The 27082-nt window shown below is 52.4% G+C and overlaps 1 protein-coding gene across 1 annotated transcript; it reads left to right on the plus strand.

Moving 5' to 3' along the window:
- Positions 1-293: 293 nt before the first annotated feature.
- On the plus strand, positions 294-25132 carry GTSE1 (G2 and S-phase expressed 1). The gene is made up of 10 exons (XM_060026006.1): positions 294-406; positions 7512-8121; positions 11030-11200; positions 11992-12115; positions 13700-14074; positions 19738-19810; positions 21685-21915; positions 23335-23539; positions 23988-24197; positions 24666-25132. Exons 1-10 carry the CDS (start codon positions 294-296, stop codon positions 24747-24749), a joined length of 2196 nt encoding a protein of 731 aa, XP_059881989.1. The 3' UTR covers positions 24750-25132.
- The last annotated feature ends 1950 nt before the right edge of the window (positions 25133-27082 follow it).

The raw sequence follows: 27082 nt of genomic DNA on the forward strand, positions 1-27082 counted from the left end.
TAACGCTTTACAAAGCAGGTAGATGCACCTATTCTGTTTGGTCGCCACGTCAACACTCTACGATAGGAATTTGATTTTTACTTAGGGATGAAGAGCTGGGATCAGAACCATGTCCCTTGCAACGTGTAGCTGTCCTGATGCCGAGACTGCGGAGACACCACGCGAGCTCTAGGGAACCCTGCCCCACGCTGCGGGATCACCGCAGGTCCGGGGCGGACCTCGGGCAAAGAGCTTGGAAGCAGTGCGCACGCGCGCCGCGCTCCTCTTCCGTGACTCCGACTACAAACCCCAGGATGCACCGGGCGCCGCGGCCTTTCAAACCGGCCAATGAGCAGTCCGCAGCGCGCCGCGGCGCGTTTAAACCCGGGACGGAGGCGCGTCGGCCGGAGCGTCGCGGCAGCTCTGGGTGAGGGGCACCATCGGGGTGCTCAGGCGTGGGGGGCGGCTCGGGCCGGGGATCCTGGGGGACTCGGGCGCGGCAGGGGCTCGGCCCGGGGGGGACGCGGGGTCCCCTTGCGCGGTGCGGCGAGGACGGGGTCGCCCTGGGGGCAAACCAAAGCCCCCAGCAGTCCAGCCCAGGAGTTCGGTTGTCCGGGTCTGGGTCCGGGCCGTTCAGGCCTCTCTCGGACGGCGCCGCCCCAGAGCTCCCGGCACGGAGGCGTGCGAGCCCGGGGTGTGCGTCGCGGAGGGCCTCGGGCTGCGGCTCAGGTGGCCTCTACCGGCCTCCCCGTCCCTCCCTGACCCGCCGCGGCCGCCAGCCCCCTCTGCCTAGTCCGAGCTGCAGCGGCCCACGCTGCGGGGCTTCCCTGGGGCTGGAGGAACCCGGGGCCTGGGCTCTGACACCCGCTCACCTTCTTGCCTCTGGTCCCAGCAGTGACTTCTGACAGCCCTCGCCGCGCAAGGAGGGGACGGCAGCGACGTGCCTTCAGCCAGCCTGGCCCGAGAAGCGGGGATGGAGGTTCCCAAGAAGGATGGTACGTCCCTGTGACTACAGCGCTGTTGGTTCGGGGAGCTCAGGGAAGATGCAGGTCCTGCGAGAACTCCTTTATTTATTCACGGCTCATCCTGTGCTCTGCACCCGTTGAACTCCTGGTCCCTGTCTTCAAGGAGTTTGCATCCCTCTACCTTCTTTATTTTCCGCTGTTCTACGTTCCCTTTACCCCCCGGGTTTAACTTCTGTCACAGCAGAGATTCTTGTCGGTTGTGTTTACTGCAATGTCCTCAGTGCCTGACACTTGATAGGCACTCGGACATCTGTGGAATTGGATTTGAGGTTGCCTTTTTTTTTTTTTTTTGCTTGTTGCTGGTTTCTGTTGGCCGAGACTTGTTCAGGATCTTGGCCACCACATTAGTGAGTGAGCCTGGTCTGTAACTTTGCTGTCTTGTTCTGTTCCTGTCAGGTTTGAGTGTGGAGGTGACAGCAGACTCACAGAATGAGTTAAGGGCCACGCCCTCTTCTGCTAAAGCGTGCTGACGTCCTTTATCCTTTGTTCTTCACAACACCCATGCGAGTAGACTGGGTCTCCCTGTATCCTTAACTACTCCATTCTGCAGAAACCATCCTAGAGGATGCCAGTCATCGGTGCTGCTTCATCGGATCTAGAACAGTATTTGCCGCTGCAGTCTTCTCCCCCTTCCTCTCCTATCCCCCCTTCTGAGGCCCTTCCACGTGCCTGCTGAATCCCCCGTTGCTGCTTCCTGAGGCCTTCAGCCCTCTGTCACCCTCCCTTCGCATCCTTACTTTTTTGCCTGTCCATTAACTCACGTTCATCATCGACGTGCAGATAGGTCCCATTATCTGACTTGTCCCATATCCTCCGCTCCCTCTCCACTGCCGTGTGCCTCATTCAGAGCCAGACTTCAAGAATCTTCACTATTTTTTCACATCCTTCAACCTCTGCCAACCCCCTGTGCCCCGACACTCCACTCAAGCTGCCTTTATCCGTCGCTGAGGACATCCGTGTTGCCAAATCTGCTCTCATTTTTCTGTCCTCTCAGTAACCTTGGACCTTTTCTCCTTCCGGAAACTTTCCTTGCTTGGCTTCTGAGGCATCTTGGTTTTCCTCCTGCCTCCCTGGCTGGTGTACTTCCATCTCTTTGCAGACTTCTCTTCCTCTCTCCGGGACCTGGTCTGGGGTCTCTTTGTACTTCCCCGCACAGGTTCTCAGACGGTCCCACGGCTTTAAATCCATTCTCCTTTCTGGTGGTGCCCACATTTTGTCTTGAGCGCAGCCTCTCCTCTGAGCTCTGGCGTTGTGTGTTCACCTGCCCTTGTACTTGGCATCTTCACGTAAATGTCTCCCACCTCTTAACTCAGCAGGTACCTGGCTCCCACCCCGTTCTTAGCAGGCTCTTTGTCTTTCCAATGGAAGTAAATTGCCTCTCCATTCACCCAGCTGTGTAAGTTGTGAAGCTGCCACATTCATTCAATCATCAGTTATTGTCATTTCCACCATAGAGCTTGGATCCATCTACCTCTTTCCAGTTCCACCCACATGCCACCACCTTGGTCTCAGCCATGTTAACTCACCTCCACCTACTTTTTTATTTTTTTAATATTTATTCATAAGTATTTTATTTTATTCTTTAATATTTATTTATTTATTTGGTTGTGCTGGGTCTTAGTTGCGGCAGACAGGCTCCTTAGTTGCAGCTCACCAGCTTCTTGGTTGTGGCACATGGGCTCCTTAGTTGCAGCATGTGAACTCTTAGTTGCGGCATGTGGGATCTAGTTCCCTGACCAGGGATCAAACCAGGGCCCCCTGCACTGGGAGCATGGAGTCTTAACTACTGTGCCACCAGGGAAGTCCCTACCTACTTGTATATTTTGCAGAGTGTGCACTGTAATTTCCAGTGTGTGCACTGTAATTTCAGTAGATACTACCTGCTTCTTTTCTGATACACTGTACACAGCCCCCAGGGTAACCTTTTAAACATAAAAGTTAGAGCATATCTCTCTTCTGCTTAAAACCCTTCAATAGCTCCTGTCCCACTTTGGATAAAGTAAAAGCCTGTCATGGCTTGGACGCTGTCCGGGCTCTGATCCTACCTATGTTTCCACCTCCTCCTGCCACTGGCCACTTCCTCAGAGGTGTCCCCACCTCCACATTGGCCCCTCACCACACTGCCTTTCACTTAGTGTGCCCACTGGACAGTGCACTCCCAGGGGAGCACATGGCCCGAGTTTGCAGAATGGACAAGGCAGCCAGCCCAGGTCACTCGGAGCCAGTCGCGGAGCCTGGTGTAGAAGGCTTTTCCCCTGACTCCCGGTCCGGGATTCCTTTCTCCACAGCAGACAGATGGAAGTCTGTAGCAGTGACCTGTAAAAATGACTTCCTAGGTTCAGACACGTAAAACGTGAAATGTACGTCTCCATCTCCTTTTTATCCCTCAGCTGCCCAGTTACCACCTCCAAAGGCCACTGATGTCATTGGTCTCCTGGGTGGTCCAGACCTAACTTGTGCAAGGCCAAGGCAGTATGTGTCATTGAGTCCCCCTGTTCTATAGCAGATAGAGCTCTGTTCTGCATCTTGGTTTTTGCACCTAATTTATCCTGATGATCTTTGTATATCAATATATGAAGTGTTACTTTTTTTTTTTTTGAGCCTAAGTAGTGTTCCATTCCGCTGTGGGGCTGTGCTGTACTCCTGTCTGCTATCCGGGAACATTTAGTTTGTGTCTGGTGTCTTGCTGTAACAAATGCTGCTGCAATAAATAACATGGGGGGAATTCCCTGGCGGTCCAGTAGTTACGACTCTGGCGCTTTCACTGCTGAGGGCCCGGGTTCAATCCCTGGTCGGGGAACTAAGATCTCACAAGCCGTGCAGCGCAGCCAAAAATAATAATAATAATAGGGGATACTTGACAGCGGGAGACTTCTGGGTCAAAGTGTATGTGCATTTCTTACTTAGTAGATACTGCCAGGTGACCCTCTGTAGAGCTGTAGTAACTTACAGATCAAACTTTTTGATTTTTAACAGTCTTATAAATGAAAAGTGGAATCTCCGGAATCTCAGGATTTTTCATTACTCTTATTTTTGAGTGCGGCCGGACTTCTGGTCATATATTTAAGAACATGTCATTTTATCTCCCGTAAATTTCCTCTGTTCATATCCTTTGTCTGTTCTTCCGTTCTGCCTTAGTTGTTTCCTTACAGCACTGTTCACCAGTTGGCCCTTTGTGACGTGAGCTGCACGTGTTCTTTTCCCTGCTTGTTTCTTTTAACTTTGCTCATGGTGATTTCTGCCATGCAGAGACGTTAAATTATTAATATATTGGACTGTCAACTTTTTGTTTTATGGCTTCCAGTTTGGTATCATAGTTAGACCTCTGCACACCAGGTTATAAAGTGATTTCCCCATGGTTTCTTGTTCCCTTAGGGTTTCATTTTTTCAGTTAAGTCTTTGACTTATTTGGAATTTGTTCTGGTATGGTATGAGGTATGGATCAAACTTCAGATACATATATTTCCCCCCCAAAAAAGGTTATCAAGTTTATCTCAATACCATTAATTGAATAATCCGCTTTCCCCTTTTATTTGATATGTTACCTTTATGATATACTAAGCTTTTTTTTATATCCATGTTGCATATTTCTTGTTAGGTTCGTTCTTAGGTGTTTTGCATTTCCTTGGTGCTACAGTAAATGAGGTCTTTTCTTCCACTGTATCTTCCGTTCTTTTTAGATGTGAAAGGTGTTGTTTGTTTGTTTGCTTTTTGTGGCTGTGCCGTGCAGCATGTGGGATCTTAGCTCCCTGACCAGGGATCAAACCCGTGCCGCCTGCATTGGGAGTGCGGAGTCTTAAACACTGGACCACCAGGGATGTCCTGAAAGCTGTTGATTGTTGTGTAATAATTTAGTCAGCCATGTGCTTTTATCCGTTTACAATTTATAATAGTTTTTAGTTGATTTTCTTGATTTTTCTTGTGTCTGTAATCATAGCATCTGGGCATTGTGGTAATTTTAACCTCCAAATTCTTTCCTTTGTCTAATCGTGTTGGTTAATGCATCCACAATAATGAAGAATTGTGACCGTAGATGGCCTTGCCACGCTGCCAGCGTTAAAGAAACTTCTTCTTTAGTTTTCCATTAAGCCCGATGTGGGCTTGCTGGTTAATTTATGTGTAGATGGTAGTCAGTAGTGCTGTTCATCAGTATTTCTGCTTTTTTTTTTTTTTCCTCTTGGATACATGGTAGAATTGTACTTCCCTGCCCACTTAAAGTTGGATTTGCCTCAGATGTCCAGTGAAAGGGGAATGTTATGTGTCACTTGTAGGTCTTTTAGACCCAAGGTGGAATTTGCCATTTCCCTTTCTTCTGCCATGAAGACCAGCAGCGCTTCCGATGGTGGAGGCTCCGTCAGCCTGGGTTCTGGAGTGAGGGGGACATGGCATGGGGCCCTGGCAGACAGTTTGAGTGAGAAATACAGCTTTGCTGCTATAAGCCACTTGAGATTTGGCGATTGTTTGTTACTTCAGCATAAGTTAATCTATCCTAACTGATAATATGTATTTGCTCCTGGCTTTAGGAGGAATGCTTCTGATGGTATCCCATTAAATCTAATTTTGGCTTTTGGGTTGAAATGGGTACTTCCTTATATGATAAAATATGTCTGTTACTTTCTTTGTAGTTCTTTTAAAGTCAACAAGGTACGTTGCGTTTTGTCATGTGCCTTGTCAGTGTATGTGGAGGTGACCCTGGCTTCCCACTTAGGTCTAGTAATGTGATCATGCTACTAGACTGTGTGAAACTAAACTGTCCTGCAGTCCTGAGGTCCTGGCAGAACCTCGCTTGGTCATGATAGAGGCATCATCATCGACTCTTAATGTGTTGCTGGGTTCTGTTTGCAAATATGCCTATTTAGGGTTTTTATGTTGATGCAAGCCAAGTCCTTAGTTTTCTTTCTAGAGCAAACTTGGTAGGTTTTTGGTACGGTTGTGCTTGCTTCATAGATGCAGTCTGGAAGACTTCTCTTTTCCTGTCCTTTGGAGCAGTATAAATGGTTTTGGAATGACGTATTCTTGAAAGGTTTGATAGAATCATCCTGCGAAACTGTCTAGGACTTGTGCTTTTTTGGGGAGAATGGCTCTTCAATAAGTTTCTCCAGTTATTTTGTGATAATTGAACTATTAAGATTTTTTTTTCTTTCTTTTGGAGTCAGGTTTGTAAATAAATCGATTTTAATCATTTAAATACAAAAAATATTCTATTTCCTAGAACATTATCTCTGTCAGCCAAGTTCTTAGGTTTATGTGCACAGAGTTGAGCAAACTAGCTTATGAATCTTTTAATCTCTTTATTTCTCTTTATTTCTTCTGTGCAATTGTGCTTTCTAGCTTTTCCTTGATTAGGCAGTTAGGATTAATTGAATTGACTAAGTAGGACCTAATTAGGCTATCAGTATATTTAAAAATTTTATGGTTTTGATAAGCATGGTGCATTGTTTATTAGGATCAAATAAAGTAAGATTTGTGAAAGTGGTATCTGAAGTTTATAGTATTGAAATAGCAGTTTATTGCATTTTGATAAATGTTTGCTGAGTCCGGGCCCTTAGCTGGACATTGGGGAGTTTGGGAGAGTTAGCAGGCATTTGCTGTCCTGGAGGAGCTTACAGCCTGGTTGGTGAGAGACATTTACAGGATAGGGGTGCTAAGGCAGAGGTCTGGCCGGGGGCTGCAGGAGCCCTAGGGGAGGACAGGAGTGGAGTGGGGTGTGAAGCTGGAGGAGCGAGCGGCCGTCCCAGCCGAGGGACCCGCTGCCCCAGAGCCCGTGGTCTGTCAGTGGAGACTCGTGGACACGCAGGGCTGGGGAAGGCGCTGTGGTGGACAGGGCACGGGGAGCAGTTTTATCTGGGCGCTCAGGATGAGCTCCAAGGAGAGGTGACAGTCGACAGGTATGCATGGAGCCCTGCCGTGCACTTGAGTAACGCTGAATTTGCTTCTGAAAGAGGACTAGGTGCACTCCGTAAATGGGGAATTTAATTCTAGGGGAGCTGAGGCAGCTGGTCTTCTGAAACTGTTCTATACCAGAAAACGACTTACCTAGTCTTGCAAAGCTATTCCAGTGACTCGGCGAATGCATTTTCGATTATATCTTTAGAATAAGGGCTGAAAAATAAGGACTTAGGCTTTGGAGGCAGCTCAGCAAACACAGAATGGCTGATGCTGCTTTTAAAAGGAAATGGAAAAAATAAGATAATCTAACGCCCCTTAAGAAAATGTGGCTATTAAAATAATGATGTCACACTTTTGGAAGTGAGATTTCAAACTAGTTTTGACAGCTGTAGAGACTATGGTGATGTTTTCTCGTTAGCAGCCCATCCCTAAAGTAACGACTGACTTTCTCCTCCCCAGATACTCTTCTTTTGGCTGATGAAAAGTTTGACTTTGATCTCTCATTGTCTTCTTCAAGGTAAACAAATGAGTTTTCTTCCCTGGCCTTTGTATAACCACGTTCAGTTAATCTTTCATTTAAATGCCCGTGTTATTAATAATCCTTTTCTGATAAAATAGTGCCAATGAAGATGATGAAGTCTTTCTTGGACCTGTTGGCCATAAAGAAAGATGTATTGCTGCCAGCTTAGAATTAAATCATCAGATTCCGGAAGAGCCTCCTCTGCCAGCATCTTGGAGTCCTCTGACTGGGGAAAAGTTTGTGGAAGTTTATAAAGAAGCTCACTTACTGGCCTTACAGATACAAAGCAACAGCAAAGCCAAGGCGGCCCCAGCTGCCACGCCCAAAGGCCCCGGGAGCCAGGCAGTGGAAGGATTCATACAGGAATCAAAACTAAAAATACACCTCTTTGAGAGGGAAAATGAAGCGAAGAAAAGCCCCAAGTCACTGAAGAGGGAGACGTACCACCTGCCGGACAGCCCCTCGAGGGGACCGCCGCTCTGGGGCTCCCAGCCCCCCTCGGGTGCGGCCCTGCCGGCTGCTCCTGCGCAGGCGAGCCGCCCCCAGACGCCGGGGCCACCGCACGCCTCGTGCTCCTCTTTGCCAGTGGAGCCAGGCGCTGCTCACCCTCCGGACCAGGCTGGCGCTCAGAAAAAGGTCACCAGCAAACTGCTGCTGCCGCGAGCCTCGTCTCTTAGAGGAAAAAGCATTCCCTCGGCCCTGGAGAAGGTAGCCACGACCCCCAGCAGCACATTTATCTGGGGAGCCAGCCGCTGCCGTGCTTCTGGGCCCGCTTGGTTTGTGCCCTAGAACAGAAACTGTTGTGGGGAGGAACCTGGGAACGCAGCTGCTCTGAGGCTCCGAAGCGCAGGCGTGGGAAGTCCAGGAGCAGCAGTGCCAGTGGCGCGGGGGGAGCGGGGCTTGGGGCGCGTGGGCGGGGCTTGGGGCCCGTGGGCGGGGCTGCCTCGCTGCTGTGGTGACTTAAAAACACCTCCTGCTCAATTCTGTTTGAGATCTTGCCTTCTGTTTTGTTACAGCACTGGACATTCCACCCGTTAGGGATTTTATGTGCGTTAACAAGCAACTTCTTCCAAAAATCCCCCCTCTGGGAATGGCCATTGGTCTCCCTCCTTAACCATGACTGAGTTTAGATTGTTCCCTCCCAGGCACGAGTGGATGCACTGCCTTGGGAGGGGGCAGTGGGGTGCGGCCAGCCATCTCTGGGAAGCGGGGGTCCCAGCGGCTCTTGTGGGAGGGCTCTGGGGCAGCAGAGGGTGGGTGTCAGATTACAGCCGCCTCCTGGGTTTGCCTCAGGGAGGAGCAGCTTGGAGCCAGCCCTGCGCCCTTTCCCTGTTCCGCTGCCCTCGGCAACAGGCTTCAGCTCTCCGAGCCAGTGAGAGAGGAATGATGCTTTGTGGGGTTGTTAGCAGGTTTAGGTCGATGCAGAACACCCAGCAAGGGCCTAGAAAATCGCTTCCCTCTACGAGCACATCTCCGGAACCACACGACTCCCTACTATCAGAACCCAGCATTGAACCAAGCTGAAAGTGGGTCTGGCATGCAGAGCCCTGCACCAACGAGGCGTGCGACCATTGCTTCCCCAGGGCTGAGACTGCTCCTTTAATCATGCAAACTCCTCTTCCTGGAAATCATTTGGATGTAAACTTCTGAAATGATGTTTCTAGAATGAAAGCAACGTGGTTCTGAGCGTAACACGTGGACTCAGGACAGGGAGTTGGGGTATAATTTTGCTTCTTCTGGGTCCTTTTATTTTCCTGGTCCTAAGTAGTGCTCTATTGCTAGAGAGCTGAGTTTTTGGTCAGTGAGGTGTTAGTTGGACCCCTAGGCAGCGTTTGAGCTCACTTGGGCACCCCCATCACTCCCCACATTGTTTCTGTGGGGAGAGTCATTCACATCCAGAGTGACTCACTGACACAGGTCACCCCAGTGAGGATCGCCTCTAGACACAGCTGGACCACTGGGTTGTACTATTTAGAAGTGTCTTTGCAAGGCAGCTGCTAGGATGGCCGTAGTTAGGAGAAAAAACAACAAGTGTTGGTGAGGATGTACGTCGCTCATGGGACTGTGCAGTGGTGCAGCCACTGTGGAAACAGTTTGGCTTGGCAGTTCCTGGAAAAGTTAAACATAGAGTTATCACATGACCCAGCAATTTCCACACTTTGGCATATTCTCTAGAAAACTGAAAACGTATGTCCACGCAAAAACCTGTGTAGCAATGTTCATAGCAGCAGCATTCATAATAACCCAAAATCAGTACCAACCCAGATGCCCATCAGCTGATGAACGGATAAGGGAAATGTGGTCTCTCCGTACGTGGAATATTTTTAGCCATGAAGAAATGGAGGACTTACACATGCTACATACAGATGACCCTGGGGAACTAGGTCAGTGAAAGAAGCCAGAAGCAGAAGGTCCCATGTCGTATGATCTCATGTACAGGAAGTGACCGTAATAGGCAGGTCATGTTCTAGAGACAGTATATCTGTGGTTGTCTGGGCTGGGAGGTTGGAGGAATGCGCAGTGACCGCTAATGGTCACGAGTTTCTTTTAGGAGCAACAAAAATGACCTAAAGTTACATTGTAAGTGGTTGCACAGCACAGAGTATAAAAACTACAGAAATGCACACTTTAAAATGGTGAATTTTATGTTACGGGAAGTGTGTCTCAATTTTAAAAATGGTGTAAAGGAAAGAGAAAGTTCCTGCTTTATGAGCTGCTTTTGCTTCTTATGAAGTCTTCGTGTCAGGGGTTACTTATGTAAGCGTGGATTTGTTCCATGAATGCCCTTGTACCTGAATGTCAGGAATTTGTTCTCTGTTGGACTCTGCTCAGTCCTAGATGAAGATTTATTGCAGTTAAGCAGCCCCTCTGGTGGAGGGCATGACCATTTAATGAATGATTACGTTCTGTACAGCATTTTAAACTTTATGTAACTGGAACCAGTTTCCTCATTATCACCCTTAAATATGAATCCTGACTGAGAAGGCGCTCTAGAAGAGCTCCTCCTGTTAATGGTCTGTCTTGGTATTATTTCGCCCTGTGTTCAGTGAGGAAGCCAGCTCCATCACCATTCTGTCTGGTAATTTGGCGGAGGAAGTGAACCGCCATATTCCTTTCCATCCAGGTGATGAATTTTATTTATTATTGTATTATTATTTTTTTGGCTGCGTTGGGTCATCGTTGCTGCGCGCGGGTCTTCTCTAGTTGCAGCGAGCAGGGGCTACTCTTGGTTGCAGTGCGTGGGCTTCTCACTGCAGTGGCTTCTCTTGTTGCGGAGCACGGGCTCTGGGCACCCGGGCTTCAGTCGTTGTGGCACGAGGGCTCAGTAGTTGTGGCTCGCGGGCTCTAGAGCGCAGGCTCAGTAGTTGTGGCACATGGACTTAGTTGCTCCACGGCATGTGGGATCTTCCCGGACCAGGGCTTGAACCCGTGTCCCCTGCGTTAGCAGTTGGATTCTTAACCACCGCGCCACCAGGGAAGCCCCATCCAGGTGATGAATTGAGGACCATGTGTTGGGAGATGGATGGTGGCTGCAGTTGCTCTAACTGAAGCCTTCGTGTATCTGTACATTGTGAAAGACTAAGTAGTTCTCACGTTTCAATTTACAATTTTTCAGCCCATGAAAGAGAAACCAGCTGGTCCTTCCAGGATGAAAATCCTAAATGAAAAGGATTCCCACAGCAGCGTGCCCCCTGACAAGCCATGTGCCGCCCGGGACATCGCTAGCTTGCCAGCTGGTGGAAACCACGCGGTCCAAGGCAAGCGGTCGCTCCCTGTTCCAAACAAGGTGGGTTGGCCAGTGCCGAGGGGGGCTTTGGCCTGTGGTCGAAGGGAGTAAGGGGACGCTTTGTATACAGGGGACGTGTCTTTTTTTTTTTTTTCAGGCCGCGCCATGCGGCATGTGGGATCTTAGTTCCCCGACCAGGGATTGAACCCAGGCCCCCTGCAGTGGGAGCGCAGAGTCTTAACCTCTGGACCGCCAGGGAAGTCCCCCACGTGGGATGCGTCTTGATTAAAATCAAGGTTAGGGAGGTTGAAAATAAGACCCGGTTGAAGACAGGAGAGGCAGCTTGGCGAAATGCAGGGCACACAGGCCTGGCATGCGTGAGGGGCCGGCCTCTGCCCCCGGGGAGCCGAATGGACTGAGGAACGTCAGCATCTCTGAGCACAGGGTCTCCCTCACTGCGTCCGTGCACTGAGGAGATGGAACGTCGGTGCTCTGAAAACTGCAGCCCCTCACAGGCATGGGGACTACCGTCCACATCTTTGCTGTTTATTTTCCAGCGTTGAGCTGTGTGTGCTTGTGAAAAGTGCCACGTCACTGGTGGTACTCGTTAAGGCTGCCCAGTGCTGGGCCTTGCAGCTGTTGACTCCATAGGCCAGGGTCCAGGCCCCAGATCTGCCGTAAGCAGGCTGCCAGGTGTTCCTCATGCAGGGCTCTGTTGGCCACTCCGTGGGAAGTACTGCTCGACCTTTTTCTTCCTTAAATTCAAGACAATTTGTAAACTATTAAAAGCCATTTAAAAACCCCACTTTTGCAGTAATAAGCCATGGGTAGTAATGAAGTCTTTGTTTTAGTTTGGGCTGAAGAAAACCATGTTAAAGCCACCTGGATGTGCTGGCAGTCTTGCAAGAAAGTCCTCCTCAGGGTCCGGCTCGGGAGTGAGTGCCAGCGTGTGTGCTTCTCCAGCGGCTGGCAAAGGTAAGGCCGGCCCTGAGCGCTGTCCATTCCTGCCAGACTTGTCACAGAACCACTTGGCAGAAGGTTCTGGAAGGCTTGCTGTGGTCTGGGGCAGGGGAGACTGTTGGGGTCCCTGTCCTCCTCTGATGGGCAGTCCTGGTTCAGGGTAGGATAAGCAGTCACAAAGTGGGCACGCTCTCCTGGTGCCAGCGGACCTGGAAGGACGCTGAGGCCGGCCGCAGTCATGTGATTAGACACAGATTTCTTTAAAGTAGGGCTGTTCCAGGTAGTCTAGGGCACAGGACCCCTGTAACTCCGGTGTGTGTATTTAAATCTGTACTCCCAAACCTGTTTAAATTCAAGCTCCTTTTTAATCTTTGCAAGCCAAGGGTGCCATCTAGCGGTGGGGGAGAAACCCTAGGAGGCTACGGGGACAGGCATCGACTTCCTGCTCTTTAGGATGAAACTCTCTTCAGATTATATTGGCTGTGTAGACTCTGACCATAGGCTAGGCAGCATGGTGTGCATTTTGTATACAAAATGTGAGAAGTCTAAACTCCTGGATGAGACTCATCTGATTTGGAATCCTGTTAGTTGGTGGTTAAGAGAACTTAAGTTGTTCCTGTATCTTTACAAACTGAGGGGATGACACCTCCCTGGCGGTGTCCTTGTGGGCCTTAGAAGAACCACGTAAAGTCTCATTCCTGTGTCTCGCATGTGGCATGTGTCCAGTGAAAAAAAGTTCCATTACATTAGGTGCTGTGAGGTCTGTTTTGCTGTAATGGTTCTGGGCATCAGCACCGTTTTTGTTTACGATTTCTGGTCCTGCCTCTGGGAAAGGTTGAGACGGATTGAGGGGAGGCTTCTGGTGAGTGTATATTTCTATGCTGTGCGTAGCAGAATCACCAGGGTCAGATTCCACAGTGTGATGGGGAGAGCATTGTGAAACTTAACACGGTGTAACATGAGCTGTGGCTTCAGTCCTTCTCTTAAATTTCTCTTAAGAACCTTTTACCAGATTGAGCTCTGTGTTGCGTATACTGGCATCTGAGTATTTTCACCCTAGTTTATCTACTATGCTGATTTAAGTAACGCTCATAATTGATATGACCTAACTTCCTTGTAATTTAAAGGAACCGACCAGTGAGGACTGTCTTCTCTTCATGTTTCCTCCCCACCTCCCTGGCTGGCCAGGTGGGGCATGTGTCTAGACCATCCATTTTCACCTGTTCAGCTAGGGTAGTTTTCTGCTGTCGACATGATCAATGAAGATAGGAGAGCTTGAACTTACGTATCCTTATATGCATCTTGGTAATTGTGTCCAGAATTGGCGCCTGAGACTACATTCAGCTAAGCCACGAGCCATCTGGGTTGTCCCGTGTTTGAGGATGTTGCCTGATGGACATACAGAATATTGTTCATATGTCATATTTTTTTAATATGGAAATCACCATGATAGAAATAAGTAATTTTCCTCATTTGAAAATAGTCTAAGGTAGATTAGCATATCTTGTGTGTGTGTGTGTCAGAGAGAGAGAAATAACTTCATAATTTAAAAGTAACATTGGCTCGAGTGATAACCAGATTTTGTGTCTCCTCTTCCAGGGAAACCAAGGGAACGTCCAAGCATTCCTGCGGACAGTTCCCAGTCCAACACCAGCCAGTCGGGCAGAACGGGACTTGTCCTGCCACGGCTGTGTCTGCAGCCGGGCCCTGCAGGCATGTCCTGCAGGCAGAGCCAGAGGCCCGGAGTTGCTGAGTCGACAGCGGAGCAGCCCAGGGCGCCCACCAGAGCAGCTCTCACCCAACCCCAGAGTCCAGGACAGGGAGGCCCCGGGCTGAACTCTCATCTCAGTTTGTCACAATCTTCTCAGATGAATAAGACCGGGAGTACAAGAAGGCGCGATTCCTGTCTGAATTCCAAGGCGAAGGTTATGCCCACCGCTACAAATCAGTTTAAAATTCCCGAGTGTTCTACTGGTAAGTAATAGATGAACTTTAATGTGTTTTTATTTTTTTATTTTTATTTATTTTTTAATGTGTTTTAAAAATATTGAACGAATTATATTTAAAATTTAAAAAATTGTTGGTTTTGGTGATGGTGGTTTCTTTGCTTTCGTTTTACTTAAAGCACTTTATATATGTCTTCTAATTTTCTTTGTGTTGGATAATTCAGTGAACTTCTTACCTTATATTATATTCCTGCCCTCTATGTAACACGTCATTGTCGCATGGCTGCTCTTAAGATTTTCTCCTGTTATTTCCAGCGTGTCGATTATTAGGTGTTTTCAATGGTTTTCTTTGTGTTTGTCCTGCTTGGGGGTTCTTGAGCTACTTTGATCTGTGGATTCATAGTTTTAATCAAATCTGAAAAAAATGTGTCCGTTATTCCTCCAAGTATTTTTTCTTGCTTCCCCTCATTTCCTGGCACTCTAGTTACCTGTGTTGTAGGCTTCTGTATGTTGTCGTTTAGGTCACCGAAGCTTTGTTTTCCCCGCACCACCCCAGCCTCTTGTCTTGTGGTTCAGTTCTGATAGTTTCTACCGTCTCGTCCCCATGTGTACACAGCTTTTTCTGCAGTGTGTCTAATCTGCCCTTGAGCCCGTCCAGTTAAATTTTCATTTCTGACATTATAGTTTCCCCATTTTTGTCCTCACGGTCTTTATGTTTTCCTTTGAATTCTTGAACATATTTATAATGGTTGTTCTAAAGTCTGTTTCTTCTAATTCCATCTTCCCCATCATTTTGGGTGTGTTTTTATCGACTAATTTTTTCCTGGTTATGGTCACATTTTCCTGCTTCTTCACATGCTTAATAATTTTTTTTTAATGTTTATAGATTTACCTTTAAAAAGATTTTTTTTTAATTGGAGTATAGTTGCTTCACAATATTGTATTAGTTTGTACTGTATAGCAAAGTCAATCAGCTATACGTATACACATATCCCCTCTCTTTTTTTTGGATTTCCTTCTCATTTAGGTCACCTCAGAGCACTGAGTAGAGTTCCCTGTGCTATACAGTAGGTTCTCATTAGTTGTCTATCTTATACATAGTATCAATAGTATATATATGTCAATCCCAGTCTCCCAGTTCGTCCCAATAACTTTTTATTGTCTGCTAGACATCATAAATCTTATATTTTTGTATGTCCGGACTTTGTTGTCTTTCCTTAAGAAGTTGAATTTTACTTTGGCAGGCAGTTAAATTTCAGGAGAACTTGATCCTTTCGGGGCTTCTTTTAGAGCTTTGATGGGGCAGGTCTTGGCCTTTACTCTTGGGATGGTTTAGCCCTGCAACTAACGTGTGGCCTTTCTGAGCCTCTCCTGAGTGTGCTGTGTCCACGAGGTGTCCACTCTGGCCAGTTGGTGTGTTTCGCAGCCCTGCGTGATGCTGGCAGTGTTCCTAGTGGTGGTTCTTGTCTCTTTGGGAGTCCTGCCCCATGTGCGTGCTGCTGCTCTCTATGCAGTGAGGACTCGGGGTCCCTCTCAGGTTTCTAGAGCTCCTTCTCTCTCTGTAGCTCCCTCCTCTCTAGTACTCTGCCCCTCCAGTTCCAGCCTCCTTGGGCTCTCCCCACCTGCCCCGGCATCCTGGCAGCGCTACCAGGCAGAAAGCCCTGCATGGTGTCTGGCAAGTAGTAGGCAGGGCATTTGGTCAAGGTGAATTAATCTGATATATGTGTATAATGCAAGGAGTTGCATGGAGCTGATGAAGGGGGAGCACACCTCTGGCCTCCTCTCTCAAACACATGCCTTCTAGTGGCTTGAATGTTTTGAAGTTGTCAGCTTCACTGTCCAGTACAGGTGGCCTTTAACACGTGACAACCTCACTTGAGTTACTGCTTATGTAAGAATGAGCCGTTCTTTGGAGTGTTGTCCAGTGCTGGACACTCTTTTAGGTATAAGGGATGTAATGGTAAGACAGATATCCTACTCGTGGAACGTACATATTAAGAGTAAAAGATAAGAAATGTCAAATAAGTATACTTTCAGATCATAAGTGAATAAAAGAGGATGGGGAAGAATTTAGATAGAGCGGTGCTTTAAGCTTAGATGGCCAGTGCAGGCTCCCTCAAGAGGTGACACTGAGCTGAGATCTGAACCATGAGGAGAAGGCAGCCGTTAGAAGAGCCAGAGGGAGAACGGTCCAGGCGGGAAACGGCAAGTGCAAAGGTCCTGAGGCAGAAAGATGCTGGACGAGTTCTGAAAACAGAACGAAGGCTGGAGTGGTAGGGATGTGTAGTTAAGTTAGGGTTAGGTTCTGCTACAAGCCCAGAATAGCATTGGTTTTCATCAAGATAGATGTTTAGTTCCCTCTCACTTGAAAGTCTACGTAAATTTTCCAGAGCTGCTATGGCTCTCGTTGTGTTAGGGGTCCGGGCCTCTTCCATCTTGTTTTGCCATGGTTAGCTTCTCTTCCTCATCATCTAGTATGGCTGCACCAGCTCCAGCCCTCACACCTACCAGCAGGAAAGGTGAAATAGGTGAAGAACAAAGCCTTACCTACCAAGGATACTTACTGGAGGTTGCACATGCCACTTCCTTCTGTGGAAGTCATTGCTCAGGACTTAGTCACGTGACCATACTTACCTGCAGGCGATGCTAAGGTATGGGGTCCTTCCTACACTCAGCTAAAATGTCTTTCTAAGAAGAGGGGAGCAGATACTGATCAAAACCAGCAACCTCAGCCCCGTTAGTGAGCGAGGAGAAGGGTAAGAAGAGACGGAGACGGAGAGGCAGTCAGAGGCAAGCTCGCCTGGGCCATGCGTGGATGTGGCCGTCGGCATACCCGTGCGAGAGCGGGTGCCTGCGAGGGTCTGAGCAGGGAGGAACATGACCTTTGACAGATCCCTCAGCAGAGGGAGAGACAGGCCCTGTGGCCAGAGTGGGAGCAGGGAGGACCATGCCCATGCCTGGCTGGGGTCCAGACAAGAGATCGCGGAGGTGGTGGCAGCAAAGGTGAGAAGGGCTCCGACCTGGGGACGCTCTGGGAGACCAGGAGGCAGTGTGGCCTTGGGGACTCAGAGTGACCCCGAGGCTTTGGCAGGAGCACCGTGGTGATGGAGGGCCGGAGGGAGAGCAGCTCGGGGTGGAGACTGGCTGTCCAGTGTGGACCTGTGGAGTCTGCAGTGCCCGCGGGCTCCATGGGCCGGGTGTGAGCTTGGACCTCAGAGGAGCAGCCTCAGCTGCAGGTGAAGTTTAGCTTTCCGCCGCGGAGAGCCTGGTGTGTTTGCAGACACGGACGCCCTGACAGACGGGGCCTTCGGGGCAGCCCCTGGCGCAGGGCCCGTGGACTGCGTCAGCAGCGTTTGCTTCCTCTTCCCAAACGCCCGCAGCCCGACACGCCTCTGGCCGAGGTGCTGCCGCTGCCTGGCTGCCGACTGGTCCCCCACCGCCCGGCTGTCAGCCGTGTGGAGCCACAGGACTCCTGCCCTCCGCTGCCCAGGCGGGGCCCTGAGCCCTCGGCCCTTCTGACATCTGCACGCTCGCTGCGCAAGGCTGTTCCTGTTGCTTCGCAACGTCAGGTCCATAGCGGGCACACCTTTCATCGTTCGTCCTGGGCCGAGTGGTTCCACGAAGTCTGCCCGCAAGGCTGTGGGCGCGACCCTGCTGTCGAGCACGTGCAGCTCTGCCCGTGCAGTGGCCGCTCACTCTGGCTGCCGCGTGACCCTGGCTGTCATCACAGAGGAGCCATGGGGACGGTGTGAACAGAGCCTGCAGCAGAGCCTTTAGGGTACAACTCTCTGAAAACACTCTTGGTTCTGAGTGTCATTTACCGTGACTGCTTCCAGGAACCACACGAGGGACGGAGACCCGGGGGGACCGGCAGGTGTCTCTGTGGATCAGAAGCTACTTGGAGGGAAGAGCACCTGCAGCTCCGGGAGGAAGTAATTTCCAGGCCCTTCGGACTCGGGCCCTGGACTAAGCCTTGGTTGACTGGGGTATAATAAGGGCACTTTAATAATCTAAAATTCCACAAAAATAGTTGCCCTCCTGTGCACTCTCTGGAAGCTCCTGAAGAGTCTTCCACTAGGATGAGGGAGGAAACAGGAAAGAAGAAGTTATGGGGCCTGAAAAGGGGGAACCCAACACAGGAGGCGGTGAGAGTGAGGGGCGCAGCCCGGTCTGGGAGAGAGACCTCCAGGAAACGTGTGGGCTTGGAGCCCAAGAGGCAGCCACGTGGAAACGCTCCCAAAGACAGAGTTTGCAGGACATTCCATCACAGGCCCCCAAACAAGAAACCAGCAAGAGATGGAGGCAGTTCTGTTTGTTTTTTTTTTCCTTTTCTAAAAAATATTTATTTGTTTTGGCTGCGCCGGGTCTTAGTTGTGGCACGTGGGATCTTCGGTGTGCCGTGTGGACTTCTTAGTTGTGCCATGCGTGCAGGATCTAGTCCCCCAACCAGGGATCGAACCCGGGTCCCCTGCATTGGGAGTGCGGAGTCTTACCCTCTGGGCCACCGGGGAAGTCCCTGGAGGCAGTTCTTACGAACTTGAGGTACGGGATGGATGGGCACTGCGAGAAGATGGGCTGTGTACTCCGTTAGACTCAGTTATCAAAACGGAAACCCTGGAGGGCAGGTGGCCGCATGGATCGGGGCCGTGAGACTGTGAGGGAGCTGGGATCATATCATGACATCTCAAGGTTTTGAAAAACGAGGAAGTAGCAGGATATGTAATTTAGAGATGGAAGGTAAACACCTCAGGAAACAAGCAAGGTGGAAATAGGGTAGGTGTGGCTGGAGCCTGCCATTTTGAATCTCTTCGGTTTTTTTTTTGGTGTGTGGGTCACTTTGATCTGATCAACGTTTGAAAAGAACAGGAGGTGGAAGATGAGGATAAGCACATACGGGCAGCTCTTTTGAGAAGATTTGCCGTGAAGAGGCACAGAGACGTGGATCGGGGGCAGAGAGGGAGGACGGGGCGAGGGGGCAGGTGCAGGTTGGTTTGAGATGGGAGGCCGGGGGGGAGGTACCCGTAGGAGCAGGGCCTGGGCCTCTCCTGCCTCCTTGGAAACCCGGGCCACCTTCCCCTTTGGGGCTGGGGTCGGCCTCTGCCCTTGGCTTCCAAAACACAGCAGGGTGCTGCCAGGGGGCCTGGCACCTGCGGCTTTGGGGGCCCCCGGGTGAGTCTGGGACTTGGTCCCCGTGGATGGCAGCCCAGGGCTCAGTCCTCTGAGCCCGCTGGTCGTTGCCTTGTGACCAGATGAGATCACACACGCAGAAATGCTCATCAACCGCCAGACGGCACATAAATAACATCACGTCTTAAGATGACCTCGTGCCCTCCCGGTTCCCGAGAGCCGAGGCGGTGGCGGGCTCTGTGGGGCCCGCCTGGACCCCCCCGTGTTGGCGCCGCTTCTGCAGGCGGGGCTCACGGGGAGACCAGGACTCTTCCTCCTCTGCACCCGCTGGTTGGGCACCACAGCCCTGCCTGGTGGGTCCCCGGGGAGGGAGGACATGTCCCTTCCCACACGCCAGGGCCGGAAGGTTTTCCCTCCGGCTTGTCTGGCCTTCGTCTACTTTACGTGCCGTCTTCGCTGCATCTTGGGAACACGGGACACTTAGAGGAGGACCGCCTGTTTGGTGAAGGCAGATGCGTCACCTGCCCCACATCTGACTGACCGTCACTTCCCTTCTCGTCTCAGGTGAACCCCTGGACGGTGCGACACCAAAGTCCTGTCGGGCGCAGAGGCCGCAGTCCTGCACGTCGGTGGGGAGGTACTGAGTCGGTCTGCTTCCTCTTTTTTTTTTTTTAACTTCTTTATTGGAGTATAATTGCTTTACAATGAGTGCCAGTCCTCAGGCTGAACCTACAGTTCTCCATCCAGACCGCCCAGCCCCCCGCAGAGGTTCCAATCAGTGGTCTGGGGTGGAGCCCTGGGCCTGCAGGGTCTCCCAGGTGACTCGTGTGCACCCCATTTGAAGACCACTGGCCTGGCTCAGCCACTCAGACTCCGGTTTGAGTCCCAGTGCTGCCACTGTGTGGTCTAGATCTAGTGCAGGTTACCGTTCTGACCGCGTTTCCCCATCTGTCCAGTGGGGATGGAACCAAGCACAGCACAGCAGTGCCGCAAACAGTAAGAAAACACGCGTGCGCACGTGTGCCTGCCTGGGAGTCATTCACACGAAGGGCAGCCCCTCCCCTGACTGCTTTCCTGCTGCCACCTTTACTGCCACCTGCTGAGGTGGGTGGGCTGCTCCCCCACATGTCTGGCCCTCTGGTGACCGGGCCCCAGCCCAGCTCTGAGTGCTGTCACAGTGGAGGGACCCTAGCCCAGTGCAGCTCAGTCCTGGGCCCGTCAGCTGGGGGTGGGGCAAAAGTGAGGTCACTGACCCACAGGAGCACTGTTCCCAAGGCTGGGGTCCCGGCACCAGCATGTGGCCGGGGTGGGAGCGCTGCTTTGGACCTTGCTGGGGTGCGGCGGGCAGGACAAGCGCCGGAGCAGGGCCCTAACCCCGGGTCTGCCCCAGCCCAGCCTGGGCCGTCTGCCACTCTGCGCGGCTCCGGGCCTTCATTTCCTTGTATGTGAACTTGGGGGGGCACTTCCTGGGCTTGGGCCAGACGCTTCCCTTACAGTATCAGCCATGTTGAGCCGCCTTCCCGCCTCGCACAGCGGCTCAGAGCAAGACCCAGACCTGATGGCCACTGGCGGCCTCGATTCACCTCTCTGTGCCTCGGTCTTCTCGCCTGTACAACAGGGACACGGTTCCTACCTGCCAGGGCTACTGTGAAGCTTACATTTGGTTAAATCTGTCTTTATTTTCACTGGAGTTCGTGGTGGAGCTGCCAGTGCTCAGCAGTGACGGGCGTGGGGCAGGTCCCGGAAGTCTGCAGGGCGCGGCAGCTTGCTTACAGCTCCTCCTGCCCCCGCTCCTGCGGTGACTCTCTCAGGGGATGTTAGTCTGCGTTTAGACTCTCCTTGAGCATGCGGACTGTCCTTGGTGGACGATACGTGTGCCATCTGGCCTCCCATGGACTCCACGTGGGCGGGAGGCCCTTGACTTTATTTTATTTAATAAGATAACCGTTTACTTTATTCGGCCTGTCTCCTTTATCAACAACCAAACAAACTGACAGTGAGGCAGGATGCGCTGGCAGGTGAAGCCGCAGGTATCGCCAGGGTGGGAAGGAGAGATGCGTGGGAAACAGGCATCCGGTGCCCCGAGTCACTCACCTGTGTTCACACCTGATTCAGGGGCCTTAGACCCAGGAGCAGGTGCACACAGGGAGAGTGCTTGTCAGCTCGCGTGCCCGGCCGGGCCCGCCCTGGGTCTGGACTTCCTTGTGGAAATACTTAGCGCCAGCAAGAGGTGACTTTGAGACCCCTATGAGCTCCCATGGGGAGCATTTCATGGTACCACCCATGATGTGCAGCCACACTGGATCAGAACCTCAGATGGGCCCACTGAGGAACCGAAGCCCATGCCAGGGCTCCCGGGGGTCGGTGGCCGCACCCCCTGCTCCGAGGACAGGGCTGTAATGGGCTTCGCTGGCTTGAATCTTCTACATTGAAACCACGGACTTTCTACTGCGTTAGCACATGGCTGAATTGTTAGATTTTTTGTTCTGCTTAAGACTTCCATGTTTCTAGGGTTGCTCACAGCACTCCTGCTAGATGGTCCTCAGCATCGCAGAGCCTTGAAAACAGCGTGAGGACCCCTGTGAGCAGGGGGCGCAGGTCAGCCCTGCCCACGCCTGCCAGCCGTCGACTCTCCAGCCTGCCCCTGGCGACCCCTAAAACTGTGCCCAGGGCTCTGGCTTCTCCCCTGCGTGTGTCTGCTCGGCGACTTTCTTCTGAGCCCCAGAAAAAGTCTGCAGTGAGGTGAGAGTTAAAGGCTGCACTGAGTCTGTGTCAGATTCATAAGACCTCAAGCGCTCACGTGCTGGGAAATCACGGTCGGGAAGCAGCCAGACTGGTTCATCACCGCTTCTCGGCAGCCGTGGGGGAGCCTGGCCGCACCGCACGCCCTCCCGTTGGTGGGTCTCTGCGGGGAAGGCCGGCCACCTGCTCCTTGGTTGTGTTTCTCTCCTGACGTCACATCCCGGGTCCAGGCCGGAGGCCTGAGCAGGCGGGGAGGATGCCTGGACCTCGTTACACCCTTGGGGGAGACCAGAGTCTCCCACAGGGAGGAGCCCTGGGGCAGAGCTGCGCACTCAGGAGCCGTCCTTGTGGCCGGGTTCCAGGGAGAGCCCCCAGCCTTGCCCTCGAGGGTTTCAGTCAGGGTGGCCACACTCAGGCTTCCTGGGAAAAGATGCTGCCCACCCGCCTCTGCCCTGTCTCCCGCTCGCTGGCCCTGGTCCTGCTTCGTCTGTGCAGGAGACTGAACGGGCACAGTGCGGCATCAGGCCTCGATTCTCTCCTGTGGGAGAGCATTGGGAAAGGCTGGGGGCGCTAGTGCGCAGATCTGCCAGCAGTGGGTGTCGGGCGTGTACATGTCTGTTTAGTTCTGTGAGGACACAGAAGACTAGAAAAAGAAAGTGCTGGGCTGTGTGTCACGTGGGGGAGAAGGGACGCCAGACAGTAAGACACAGGCCCATCGTGTGGCCAGTCACAGTGCTCTGTTCATATGCGTCGTAGGTTTGCAGGCGTCAGCAGAGGGAAAAATTTCTTTCAAATTATTATGAAGCCTTTAAAATATTAAAAAGAAAAGACGCTGTATTAATTTACGGAAACTGCTGCTTTCCTCCTGTAATTCGGTTCCGAGTCATCGGGTGTCTGAGGCCCACCAGGCGGCAGACTCTGTCCTGGGCCTGGAGATGCAGCGGGAAGTGGCGGCCCGGCCGGGTCTCCCTGCACCGTCTAACAGGAAATACAGACACCAGGGCAGCATATCTGCAGGGTGACAGGTGGATGGGGACGGCCCCGCTGCAGAGTGTGTAACCAGGGCATTCAGCCCTGTCCGCGGGCCCAGGCCTTCCAAGGAGGTGGCATCCCGGGCGGGAGGGTGGACGTGGCCGCAGCGCGTGGACAGAGGCGGGATGCCCGCACGTGGTCCTCGCTTGTTCCTCCTCTTTAATACCTTATGGAAAAAGGCATCACATAGGCACGTGGGATCCAGACTGGTAGCTGGCGCTGAGAGGGACCTCGGAGACCGTGCAGTCGTCCTGCAGGAGCAGGAACCAGAGCTGGCCGCTCCTCACGGGACGACGCTTCTCCAAAAACAGTCTCCCCGAGCCACAGCCAAACAAACGAGCGTCGCCCGGAAGTGTCCTGATGAGATGCCCTCTTTCCCTCCCGCAGAACTGCGCCAGTGAGAGAGGGTGACAGCAGGGCCGCCGCCGGGCCCTCAGGCTGGTCCCCGGATGGGAGCTTTCCTCCTGCGTCTGCTGTGCCACAGGCGCTTAACTTTTCTCCAGAAAAGAGTGATTTCATGTTTTCAAAAAGTATCACCACGGAAGTAGCACTGGACGAAGCACAGCCACCTGAAGCTACAACACCCAGTGAGGTGAGAGAAGCAGACAGCGTTGACTTGTGCTGTCCTGGGCTCCCCCCGGGTGACCGCGGAATGTCACCTGTGACCCCGGCTCCTCTGCTGCCAGCTGCACCGAAGGGAAGGGGTCAGGACCTCCCACCTCTGGAGGAGACCAAAGCTGCGTCTCCCCTGTTTCCGACCGTGGAGATGGCCAGGTTTCAAAGGGTGGGAGACGGGAAGCGGGGCAGCAGGGAGTGGGTGAGCGGGAGCTCCAGCGTTGGCCCCTGGCAGGAGGGAGCGGACGGGCTGGAGGGCCGTCGGTGCCCGCCGCAGCCCCTCCCCCCACCAGGGCCCAGCCCAGCCCTCCTTCCTTGGGTTTCCAAACTGTCAGTCACGTGGGACCTAAGCAGAGCCCACTTGTCTTCCCAAGATGGTTGACAGAAGATGCTAGGATCGCCTTTCAGCCTTGTTTCTTGCCTAGGCTCTCGTGGATGTCAAACTGGATCAGCTTAGCGTCACCCTGCGGGCTGCAGCCACACCCCTGGGCGACCTCCCGCTCATCGACTTCTGCAAGACGCCGGAGGCGAGCGTGGCTTTGGGGTCTGGAAGCGGGCCCCTGGTCGACCTCCTGACAAACACCCCAGATGCCGACAGGAGGGCTGTGGCCAAGCCCTGCCACGAGGTGGGACAGGTGAGGTGCGGCAGGGGCCTCGCTGGCTTCGGCCTTGGGTGGTCTCAGTTGGGTCTCCTCTTCCCCCAGGCACGTCCCGGTGACCCTGGAGAGTGGCCACTGGGGCTCCTGAGGGCGACGTGGCTTGGCTCGCCTCACCGTTAGCGGTGTGAGCGCACAGTTTGCCAAGTCGCGAGCAGGAAGCCACCCGGGAGCCCTCCCAGGGCCAGGGCCCCCGGGTGCTTCACGTGCGCCACGCAAGCAGAAACGGCTGAGGAACTTGGTGTCTTCTCCCTCCAGCTGCTTACACACGATGGCCAAGATGCCTTTCCACTGGGCCTGAGCCAGGTTCACTGAGCAGCTGGGTGCCGAGCCGCGGGGAGCTGGCTGCAGGCAGCCTGGTCTTCAGGGGACCAGTCCTTCGGGGTCTGCGGGCCGGGAAGGGGTGGCATGGACGCTGCGTTCACCTCTGTGGCTTCCCTCCTGCAGCTCATAGACTTGGCTTCCCCTCTGATCCTGCTGAGCCCCGAGGCTGACAAGGAAAACGTGGAGTCGCCACTTCTCAAGTTCTGAGCGGAATGAAATCCTTTGCGTTTCACTCAAAGTGACAAGAACAGTCAGTCCTAAAGTGGTTTTCCACCCTCAGAAATAAATTTTACGAGGAATTGTATTGGAAAACTTGAAACACAAAACAGAACCCTGAGTAAAGCTGCCGTGCCTGGAGCGGGGCCGTGGGGTTGGGGGGTGTTTGGCCACCTGAGGTCACTACCGGCCGATGGCCCCCGTCCTCACGGCCCCGCTCACACGCTGGGAGCAGAGCCACAGTCGCTCCAGGTGAAGAATTTGTTTTGAACCTTTTGTATGTAAAATAGCAAGTGACTATTTTTAAAATTACGTTTGTATGAAAAGTTAAACAGTCTAGATTAAGTTAAATTGTAAAATAAATGAAATGTATTAAAGCCTGTCCTGATGTTTAAGATTATCCTGATTTTCAAACATGCATGGCGATTGTTATTACTAATCAGTATGCACAATTTATACTATCCAAACTTGCTTTCTACAAAAGTGATTTTCAAAATTTAGTGTGAAGAAAAATTGGTTAAATGCAGACCCCAGGCCCCAACCCTCAGGTCTGGGGCAGGCCTGGTAATCTGCACTTTTACTGGGCACCCAGGTGATTCCGATGAGATGGGCCAGAGACCACACCTTAAGGGGAGGCTGCTCTAGGGAGGTGGGGTGCGGGATGGAGAGGGAAGCGTGGGAGAGGAGGGGCTTATCTGATACCAAGGTGACAGGAGGTGTACAAGGGACGGTCCCCTCGGGTGCGCGCAGCAGGAGGGCGGCAGGGTCACTGGAAGGCTTACTCCCTGCCTGGAGCTGTTCTAACTTACATTTGTTGAAAACGAGCTGGCCTGAAAGCCACTAACCGTATAGATCATTTCTCACAGTCTTAATTCAGTGGCTTCACAGCACACAGTAGAAAAGCTGCTGATTGGACCTGCTTTGGGGGCTCCCATCCAGGGTTCCCAGCACGAAGCCAGGGAACTCTGTCTCCAGAGGGCTGTGCTTGCACTTTCTCTGGTGAATGTCGTGAAGGCAAATCATCATTTGGAACGGCGACTCCCGTGGTATCAAGAGTAGAAAAGAGTGCACCGTGGGTGGCACTGCCACACCTGTAGAGAGGGCGTCACAGGTAAAGGCGGGAATGCTTGGAAGTCAGAGTTCATAACTGGAGTTGTCCCTGGTAAACTAGCGGTTAGACTCTTGGAACAGGGCCCTCGCCCTGGGAACACTCCCTGGCCAGCTGGAGAGCCCAGAGGAGTCACGGCCGTCCACTCCTTCCCTCTTGTCTCCACTCCGGTGGGCAGTGTGGAATTCTAGAATCCACCGCAGGGGTCCTCAGCTGTCTGACCCGGCCCCCCATTTCACAGGGGAAAACCCAAAATCTGGAATTCATTCAACACACATTTATGGAGAATCTCCAGTGCACAGGCTGCATTTCTGCCGGGGGTCACGGTGGGTGCGAAGCTCACGCATCAGTCTTCTGGGGGCGTGACGGTGGGTGGGAGAGAGGGACCAAATGGGCTCCGGCCATCCCACCCACAGCTGGGGTCGAGCTGGGCCTTTGGCCCCGCCTGCTCCCTGGCTCTTCTCATTCCGTGCCCCCCCCCCCCCCAGGCTCCTCGGGAACAGCCAAGCTCTCCTGGGGGCCGTGGTGCCTTGTCCAATCTACAAGTGTCCCCAGGCAGGACAGAGGTAACCTGACCTGAAGTCTCTTCAAACAGATGGGAGGAGGCCCCCCAGAGCACGCGCTGGATAAAGCGGTACCTGCCACCCCGTGTGTCACCCCCTTCCCTTCCTGTCTGGGTTTCTGTCTGGCTGCTCGGGTCTGACAAAGCTCTTTTCCTCTCTGGCTCCTGGCCCCTAAGTCCACCACTGGAAGGGAGACCAAGGTGCTTCCAGAGCCCAGGGAGGGGCCGGCCACTTCTGTACAGCAGTGTCAATGGCCACCAGAGGGCCACCCTCCTGGGTTTAGAGGTCCAACTTCAGGAGATTTTCACCACACTTCATTAATTTCCCGGTGCAAATGCCTTCACGTTTCACAGCTCTGCCATCCACACATCTTACTTGCTATTGGCAGACAGCACTTGGGATGTCATAGTCATTTACGTGGCTGGTCCATCATGGACCTGGATTACGCAGTGATTAAAGACCTGGAGCTACCAGGTAGCTAAAACACCGCACATTTAACTGAAAAGGAGCAGAAGAGAAGTTGCCCATGTGTCAGGTTTCAGCCACTTTGGAGGTGGGTGGCAGCACTCCTAACCCCAGAGCCCTTTGCCGGTCAGGAAACTGGACTCTGTCCCAACCCTGCACCAAACTGTCCCCGGGCAAGGTGGGGTCCC

This window comes from Delphinus delphis, chromosome 11, assembly GCF_949987515.2.
Source record: "Delphinus delphis chromosome 11, mDelDel1.2, whole genome shotgun sequence".
In the NCBI taxonomy this organism is placed as follows: domain Eukaryota; kingdom Metazoa; phylum Chordata; class Mammalia; order Artiodactyla; family Delphinidae; genus Delphinus; species Delphinus delphis.

Excerpts from the sequence above, each read along its gene's own strand:
- GTSE1 (XM_060026006.1), top strand. The coding sequence starts at position 294 with ATGCACCGGGCGCCGCGGCCTTTCAAACCGGCCAATGAGCAGTCCGCA. Across the intron at positions 11,201-11,991 it reads CGCTCCCTGTTCCAAACAAG|TTTGGGCTGAAGAAAACCAT; the intron begins GTGGGTTGGCCA and ends TCTTTGTTTTAG. Across the intron at positions 12,116-13,699 it reads TTCTCCAGCGGCTGGCAAAG|GGAAACCAAGGGAACGTCCA; the intron begins GTAAGGCCGGCC and ends CTCCTCTTCCAG.